Genomic DNA, 9,291 nt, shown 5'->3' with positions numbered 1-9,291 from the left:
AGTGTGCTTTGACTTTTGCGTGCCACTCAACAGGATTGACAGCTTTTATTCAGTTACATTTCATGGGGACGTTTTGGGGAGTGGCTCTCCAGGTTCTGGCTGTGACTTCAAGTATACATCCGGTAGAGATTTGTCCTGCAGAAAAAGCAGCATTAGTAGACGTTATGCAAGAAAGGAATTGGGGGCAAGAAAAAAAATACTCACCACTAAGACCTTCAGTGCTTTCAAGTCATCCAAGACAGCGGTACACATATTTATTTTGTCGGTCAGGGCAGCCATCCTGGTAGAAATTTCACCGACTTCCTGCAGCATTGAGATTTTGTTTGTGGGCATGAATAGCATCATTTTGGGTTTTAAAGTACCTGCAAGCTTTAATCATAATTAAACACTTGGACTCCAGTACGGTCGTTTTAAAATTACAGCCATTTATTTACCTTCACCTGTACTGCTGAAACAGTTTGGACAGACATCTCTTAATGTTGGAACTGACCTGGTGCACCAAGTCCAGGATATCAGCAGTATCCTCTACGACGCCTGCTAAAGTAAACGTAATTACGATGACAAATCACTTACTGCTTTTAATTTTGGTTATCGAAGAAAACTGATTTTACCTGCGTCCGAAGCCATGGCCGTACATATAATTCACTGGCCTAGTCCGTCAGTATTTATTAAAGCAGTTACAGGTGCTTTACATTTTCCTAATTGGTCTACCGCGTGATGACGCAATGCCTAAATGCAACAATCCAATAAATTAGATATAATTCAATGTAATTACTTTAATTAATTATATTTCATCAGTAGTACATGATCAGTCAATCTACTACGCGCAGGTTAATGTTAGGATCTGTTTTAAGAAAGAAAAACGGAGGAATATATTTAAATAAATGCTATTATATTTTTACAACTATAATGTTTTTTTTTCCATGTAAAGTTTCCACATTTAGTTCACTATTTTAGTAACTTACCGACACACTCATAATATAATTTATTATTATTATTATTATTATTATTATTATTATTTATTATTATTATTATTATTCATTTCCAATATTGGAAAAATCGTATATGTAAAATATTTGGGGGGGAATTATTTATTTTGTGGGTTCTAGCTCTTTTGTTCGGAGCCCGTAAGGGGACAAGGAGGAGAAGAAAAAAATGTAGATTTGGGCCTGGATATAAATAATTTAATCTTATCAAATTTTGCTTCTCCAGTTCTGCAGACATCTTGGCTTGGATTTAATAAGTGAATTTTAGGGTAATAAATAATTAAATAGTTATCTGACTTTGAAAAATACTTCTATGTTCTTTTTCATTTTGTTCTTTTTGTGTTGTTAAAAAATATGAACAAAATAATAGTGTAATAAAATAACTTGTCTGAATTATCAAGTTTGTTTCTAGTCAAATAGGCAGTTGTGCCTTTAAAAAAAGTGACGTCATAATTTAGAGGAGTAACCCGGAAAATCTCTGTCATTGCATCAGGCATCAACATGCTCCTGGTTAGTGGAATATCACGCTTGTGTTTCAGCTTAGCTTGATTTTATGCGTTCCTTTGGATTTGTCGCTGCTGGATTGATCAAATATAGAGGATCTCACTGTTCAGCGGTCGCTGTTCGACTCGGAACCGAAATGTGTAAAGAACCGAAGACTAAACTGCTCCGCTTGTACCCGCCAACCTCCAACGGGCCGACGGTTCATCAAGAGACCCAAACAGGTACCTGTGTCAGCGTGTCACTCAGAATAAAAGTGTATCCCAGTCAGTTCATATAAACAGATAGTTGTAGATGTAGCTAGAAGGGGAATAGTTTAACTAACACACATACTTTTGACCAAAAAACACGTTAGCTTTCTGAAAGAGTTGCTAACTTTGATTTTTGTTGTTGTTTTTTTCTTTACCTAAAGTACCCTTTTCAGTCAAGCATTGCGAAGGCAAAATGAATGAAGGATGAACTGTAGTCCTTTGTCTTACCATAATACAGGATAATGGAAATAAACTTTTTAAGAAATAACTTTGTCTTCTTTATTACGTGCAGTCTGTTGTTTCCGTGTTTAGTTTGAATAATATGCCATTCTCACGATGACCATATTGCTACGGTTTCACGGCATCAGAATATTCACAAAAATACATACTCAGTGGTTACTTAGTTACATGTTAGTATGGTATCACCATTCTGTTGCTGTTGTGCATATATATGCAGCACAGCTATTACAGAACACTGGGAGCCCATTGTCACGTTCAAGAAACCAGTTTGCTATGATTTGAGCTTTGTGACTAATATAGGGATGGAGATGGTGAGCAGAAATACTCAAATAGAATACATAATGTAGTTTAAAGGATATTAATGTTCTTTAAACTAGGGCTGAAACGATTCCTCGAGTGATTCGAGTACCTCGATTATTAAAATTCCTCGAGGAAAATTGACCTGCCTCGAAGCTTCGTTAATTTATGTTTTATCATTTAGCGCACCGTGTTTCAGCCGGAACATTATTTGCGTTGAGCGGAGCTCTGACTTCCGCCTCTGAGTTGTTGACGGAAGCTACGTGTTAGCGGCATAACGTCCAATCTTCAAGTTCGGCCCGCGGGGATTTTACTGATTGGTGATAATTCCGGGTTTTCATCGTTTTTGTGGGACCAATAAACATCCTTAAAATGACCGGTGTTATGCCCAGAAAAGCCCCCCTGCCCAAATTTGCATCCCCTGTCGCGGGAGCGCGCATCGCTCTAAGCTCTCGCATATTGACGAGGAAACGGATAAAAATATGACCGAAGAGGAAATTTTTAAGATATTTGTAACATTATCACGTTTCCTAACCGTGTAATCCCTAATACGGTGGGTTTTATTTCGCAAATTATTTGAAATAAATACGGTTTTTACACTTTTATTGACACAATGAGTCGAACTTTTTTTCAGTCCGTGTCTGTTGTAAACGTTCTCCGCAAATGGTTTGAAATTCTCTGCTTTGTCTTTTGATACCATAACAGCTCAAAAGCATTACAACAGAGACCCATTATGTAGAACATTTTATATCATGCTTCACTTCTAGTCTGTTAATGTAGGAGGAAATGCAACTTAATTTATGAGCCTGAAAATATTGGCATCCGTCTTGTTGATATGAAACGTATAGCATTAGCTCAGAGAACAAGTGTAATTACGTAGAAGAGATTAAATCATTTCAACTCTTTATTTCCCCCAATTAGCACAGGGATGCATGTTTTGGCAATATAGATTTTGAGCCTGCCACAATATGCATCCCTTCTCTATTCCCCTCAAATATTATCCTATCGATATAAAACACGTACCAGCAGTTCTTGGAACTACTCAGATTATGTAGAAAAAAATATTTCACTATTAACTCTTGAATTCTTTAAATTAGCACAGGGATGCATTTTTGGACAATATGGATTTCCAGCCTGCCAAAATATGCACCCCTCTCTATTCCCTTCAAATATTATCCTATTGATTTAAAACTTATACCAGCATTTCTTGGAGCTACTCTCATTATGTAGAAATAGTTATTTCATTCTTAACTCTTTATTTCTCAAAGTTAGCACAGGGATGCATTTTTGGGCAATATGGATTTCCAGCCTGCCAAAATATGCACCCCTCTCTATTCCCCTCAAATATTATCCAATTGATTTAAAACTTATAAGAGCAGTTCTTGGAGCTACTCTCGTTATGTAGAAAGTTATTTCACTCTTAACTCTTCAATTCTTCAAATTAGCACTGGGATCCATATTGCCCAAAAATGCATCCCTGTGCTAACTTTGAGAAATAAAGAGTTAAAAGTAAAATAACTATTTCTACATAATGAGAGTAGCTCCAAGAAATGCTGTTATAAGTTTTAAATCAATTGGATAATATTTGAAGGGAATAGAGAGGGGTGCATATTTTGGCAGGCTGGAAATCCATATTGCCCAAAAATGCATCCCTGTGCTAACTTTGAGAAATAAAGAGTTAAGAATGAAATAACTATTTCTACATAATGAGAGTAGCTCCAAGAAATGCTGGTATAAGTTTTAAATCAATAGGATAATATTTGAAGGGAATAGAGAGGGGTGCATATTTTGGCAGGCTGGAAATTTGCCCAAAAATGCATCCCTGTGCTAACTTTGAGAAATAAAGAGTTAAGAATGAAATAACTATTTCTACATAATGAGAGTAGCTCCAAGAAATGCTGGTATAAGTTTTAAATCAATAGGATAATATTTGAAGGGAATAGAGAGGGGTGCATATTTTGGCAGGCTGGAAATCCATATTGTCCAAAAATGCATCCCTGTGCTAATTTAAAGAATTCAAGAGTTAATAGTGAAATATTTTTTTCTACATAATCTGAGTAGTTCCAAGAACTGCTGGTACATGTTTTATATCGATAGGATAATATTTGTGGGGAATAAAGAAGGGATGCATATTGTGGCAGGCTCAAAATCTATATTGCCAAAACATGCATCCCTGTGCTAATTGGGGGAAATAAAGAGTTGAAATGATTTAATCTCTTCTACGTAATTACACTTGTTCTCTGAGCTAATGCTATACGTTTCATATCAACAAGACGGATGCCAATATTTTCAGGCTCATAAATTAAGTTGCATTTCCTCCTACATTAACAGACTAGAAGTGAAGCATGATATAAAATGTTCTACATAATGGGTCTCTGTTGTAATGCTTTTGAACTGTTATGGTATCAAAAGACAAAGCAGAGAATTTCAAACCATTTGCGGAGAACGTTTACAACAGACACGGACTGAAAAAAAGTTCGACTCATATGTGTCAATAAAAGTGTAAAAACCGTATTTATTTCAAATAATTTGCGAAATAAAACCCACCGTATTAGGGATTACACGGTTAGGAAACGTGATAATGTTACAAATATCTTAAAAATTTCCTCTTCGGTCATATTTTTATCCGTTTCCTCGTCAATATGCGAGAGCTTAGAGCGATGCGCGCTCCCGCGACAGGGGATGCAAATTTGGGCAGGGGGGCTTTTCTGGGCATAACACCGGCGCGATGCCGGGAGTTCGGCAGCCTTTCTGCTCCGGAGCTGCTGGTTGAACGGCGGGAAGAAGCTGAGGAGGATTTATACAGGTGAGCGGAGAGACTGAACACGGCGGGCGGCTGAGGGTTGATGCTTACAGGGTAAGAGCAGCTTTACGGACGAACCGCACAATAAACTTATATCATCCCGGTCTGAACAAACGGGAGGCGGAACATGGCTGGTAGATGAGTTTCTGAACGGAGGAGCCGTAAATATCCCGTATTGCTCCCCCGGTCTACAAAAAAGTAACTGGTAGGGAAGCTCAAATGTGGAAAAAATAGACTGATGTTGACATCCGATAGTAACACTGGTGTTATGGAAGATTTACCAATATTTTATTTCATAATTGTTTTTATCCGATTACTCGATTAATCGTAAGAAAAATCTATAGATTACTCGATTACTAAAATAATCGTTTACAACAGCCCTACTTTAAACCCATTGTTCCAAGAAAAATCCCCCCCACAGCATTATGCTACCACCAGCATGAACCATGGACACAAGGCAGGCTGGATTTGGGGTTTCATGTTGTTGTTACAGCAAACTTTGACTATTATTTGATCATCAGAGGAGTCTATGTTTTTCCAATCAGCTTTTGTCTAATTTTGTTGAGTCTGTGTGAATTTTACACAATGTGATCGACTGCTGTCACCCATCTGCTTTTAGTACATTTCAGTAACAGGCAGTTCAAGATGCTTTACAGGATGAAAGCATAAAACAAGAAACTTTACATTTTCTTAAATGTTGACATAAAAAAAAATCATCATCATAGAATATTGTAAGAAAAACTAAAATGAATCTACAATCAAAGGCAACTCTGATTTGAAGAAACTCGTGGCTCCAGCAGTTGTCCAGTGTACATACCCATATATGTATGAAATTGTTTGTTTTCATCTTGATGTTATATATTTATCTTTAATGTCTGTATGCTGTGAGCGTCTGAAACTGGTTCTGATTCCCATTCAGGCCAAACTGAAAGCAGTAGGGAATGGCTATAAAAAGTGTAGGTGCAACTTGCTATAGGATAACTAATCAAAAACCGATGGGGTGGTTCTGTATATATTTTTCAATGACAGTTAATATAATGATCCATCTTTTGCTGAAGAAAAGATGAATCAATGCACCCATAAAGGCCCAAAAATGTATTTATTCATGCCAGTGACAAGCAAAAGTAAACTTTTCACCAGAGCTGTAGATCTGGCTATTGATTAGATCTGCTTACGGTTTTGTTTCCCCTCAGATGACTCCGAAGTCCTGAGCTGCACAGTGAAGGCTCTGAAAGACGGTCACATTGTTGCCGTGCCGACAGACACCATCTACGGTCTGGCGTGTTTGGCCCAAAACTCTGAGGCTGTCAAAAAAATCTACGAAGTGAAAGAACGGAACGGACAGAAGCCGCTGGCGATCTGTGTTGGAGAAATTCGGGATATCTATCAGTGAGTGTGCTGATCTCAGTTCTGATTGGACTCTGACTCAGGAGAGTCCTTTGATTCTCTCTTTTGGACTCATGAAATCACTGCATGTTCTGTTTAGTTATTAATGAAGTAGGGGACCACTGACATCTTGTTTCCTGAGCAGGTACTGTAAGGTGAAGGTGAAAGAGGGTCTTCTAGGCGATTTACTGCCTGGTCCCGTCACTCTTGTGTTTGAAAGATCTGAAAGGCTGAATACAAATCTCAATCCTTTTACTTCAGTAAGTCTCCTTCTTTAGTTGGACAAGCATTTAAACAGAATCCCAAGTGATGTGTCCATGTAGGCCGTCAGCTGTTATTGTTTTGTCCCTTAGCTTGTAGGCGTCCGTATTCCTGATCATGCCTTCATGAGGCGCCTCTGCCAGATGTGTGGGGAACCACTGGCGCTGACGAGTGCCAACATCAGCTCGACGACCAGCACAGTGGAAGTACATGTAAGTCTAAGAAACTATTTTTCCTTCTTTTTTTTTTTTTTTTTTGAAGCATGTGCAGCATTTGGTAAGCTGAATACGGCTGTTTCCCTGTTAAAGGAGTTTCAGGAGCTCTGGTCAAAACTAGCTGTGGTGGTGGATGGAGGACCAATAGGAGACGAGACCCGGCAGGGGTCAACTGTGATTGATCTGTCGGTACTTGGTAAATACAGAGTCATCAGACCAGGCTGGTAAGTTTTTGTTTTTACTTTTTTTTTTTTTTTTTAATAAGGTATTGATGTTAGAAGTTTTGTTCACTACTACCACATTCTCTACTCAAAGTTTAGATTTTTCTGTAGAGGGATAGGGTTGTCACATTGATTAGCACCCTTAATATTTGCTTCTTTTTACCAAGTGCTCCCCACTCTGCTAACATTTAGCCCATCGCAGACCTAACACATATACAGTCAGAAGTCAGGGAAGCAGAAGAGATGATCTGCAGAGATTGAATGAAGCGAAATGGTCAACTTCAATGTTGAAAGTTTAATATTGACAGCAAGGATAATATTAATAACAATGTCACTGTTGATGACAATTTATTTATTTATTTATTTATTTTCTGTGAATGAATATACTCAAATTATTATTATTATTATTTTACCATTTCACCAGTGTGAGAAGATGCTACTCTTGAATTTAAGACTCTCTATGCATTTTTCCTAGGGGTACCAATAAATGTCTTGAGCAATAATTAGTAGTACTAGAAATAAGTGGGAATTCTGCGATATTATTTTAGGTAATAGCTGCAGTAATAATTTCTGGATTTCCAAACACATCACCCTTTTTTATTTATGCAGATTAATTCAGATTGATGGAGTGTGGTCCAATGCTCTAAAAGTTTTAAACTAAGCAAACTGGCTTCAGATGAGTGGATTTTACAAAGGAGCTCATATCATTTTCTCATAAAAATTCACTACAACATTGTTATAATGTACTCGGTAAAAACCTGCTGCAAATATGAATTTCAATTAAAGTTAAGTACATACTTTAATCAGCTGTTTGACATTAATTAGTCTGATAAAACACAACCTCAGCTTACTACAGGCTCCCCACAAATGCCTGCCAGCTTGGATTAAATACCACAGAGTCAGCTCGTCACATTGTGTTTATTTTTGCCTCTCTGACTCTGAGCTCCATCGCCGTCCCCCTCTCCTAAAACCTCCCACGCTCCCTCTGAAGTGGACTTGGTGTGTTAAATGACAAATGACCCTAATTCTGTTTTCAGTGCCCTTTCTGCCACGCTTGACGTGTTGGAGCACAAATACGGACTGTCAGAGAACTCAAAGGAGGAATGACCTTTAAACCCTACGCACTCCAAACGCACGCTAAGACGCACAACCGGTTCTGACCCGAAGAAACTCAGGAAAGTAAGAATATGAGAGCTGGACATTCCCATGGAAAACAAAACATGTAGGAAAACCCCAAGTCTGTCATTGCGGATGGTGGCTGTCTTCTCAAACTGAGAGTTGCTTTTTCTTTTTGCATTTTATTTTTTTTTTGTTTTTTGCTTAACCACTGATCATGATGTGGTGTAGAGGTTCAACATGTCTCCGTTTAGTTTATTCAGGAATTCAATAAATTAAGTAAGCTGAATCTTCTTTAATGTTTTTCTCTTTAAATCTCTTCATGTTATGAAAGTTTTTACTGTGTGCCTAAATTATCCTTTGTAGCACAGTGAAAGGATTAGACTTTAATAAGCTGTTTCATTTTAACTCAGCCACAGGTATTTTACACCTGACAGTTTCAAATTTGCTCTATTGTTATTAATTTTAATCATCTATTAGATGCTGTTCCAATTTCTCTTTTTCCATTTATCTACTTTCATCCTATAATGGACCTGGGCTTTTTTTGTATCATAATTTCATAATCTGTTTAATATATTGCTATAATAAAAGCTTTATTTATCTTTCAACTGTGTATTACAAACTTTATAAGCCTTTAAAATGATTTTTGCAAACATTTTAAAGATCAAGTACATATTTCTCGACCAATGTTCACGGACAATAAAATCCTATGACGCATGGATTTCCACTGCAGGGTTTCACAAAAAACATATATATATTTTTTTCCAGCGTTGTTTACATTTTTTTAGCATCAAAAGAAACAAGCAGGATTATTCATTTTGATTTCCGAAAGGTTAAAGTATTCTGTGCCAAAGTTAAACTCCTACGACAGACGGTGAACCTGACGTGAACCTGACTTGAACAGTGATGACTATGATCGTCTTTCTAACTTTTAATTGTTATAAATTTGTTCATATTCCAGTTCTGAATTTTCCATCTAATTATATTTTGTGCATATATTTTTTCATAAAATTT

General features: G+C 37.2%; 1 protein-coding gene and 1 long non-coding RNA gene across 4 annotated transcripts; one reads left to right on the top strand and one right to left on the bottom strand.

Annotated features, from left to right (window-relative positions):
* Positions 1-7: 7 nt before the first annotated feature.
* Positions 8-2,032, bottom strand: LOC145555254 (uncharacterized). Of its 3 annotated transcripts, none has more exons than XR_014091361.1 (5): positions 1,967-2,032; positions 612-729; positions 491-534; positions 205-303; positions 8-135 (listed from the first exon to the last, which is right to left on the bottom strand). It is a non-coding gene; the product is annotated as an uncharacterized LOC145555254 (long non-coding RNA). The 3 variants fall into 3 exon arrangements; XR_014091360.1 differs by having other exon boundaries at positions 491-537; positions 1,967-2,031; XR_014091362.1 differs by lacking the exon at positions 612-729 and having other exon boundaries at positions 491-537; positions 1,967-1,987.
* Positions 1,432-8,885, top strand: yrdc (yrdC N(6)-threonylcarbamoyltransferase domain containing). Its single transcript, XM_008431125.3, has 6 exons — positions 1,432-1,711; positions 6,272-6,467; positions 6,610-6,724; positions 6,818-6,937; positions 7,034-7,164; positions 8,199-8,885. The coding sequence occupies exons 1-6, from the start codon at positions 1,540-1,542 to the stop codon at positions 8,266-8,268; spliced, it is 804 nt and encodes a 267-aa protein (XP_008429347.1). The 5' UTR covers positions 1,432-1,539; the 3' UTR covers positions 8,269-8,885.
* The last annotated feature ends 406 nt before the right edge of the window (positions 8,886-9,291 follow it).

The sequence above is a fragment of the Poecilia reticulata genome, chromosome 16 (assembly GCF_904066995.2).
Source record: "Poecilia reticulata chromosome 16, P_reticulata-male-v2, whole genome shotgun sequence".
Classification (NCBI taxonomy): domain Eukaryota; kingdom Metazoa; phylum Chordata; class Actinopteri; order Cyprinodontiformes; family Poeciliidae; genus Poecilia; species Poecilia reticulata.
This window is presented reverse-complemented; position numbering and strand designations above follow the sequence as displayed.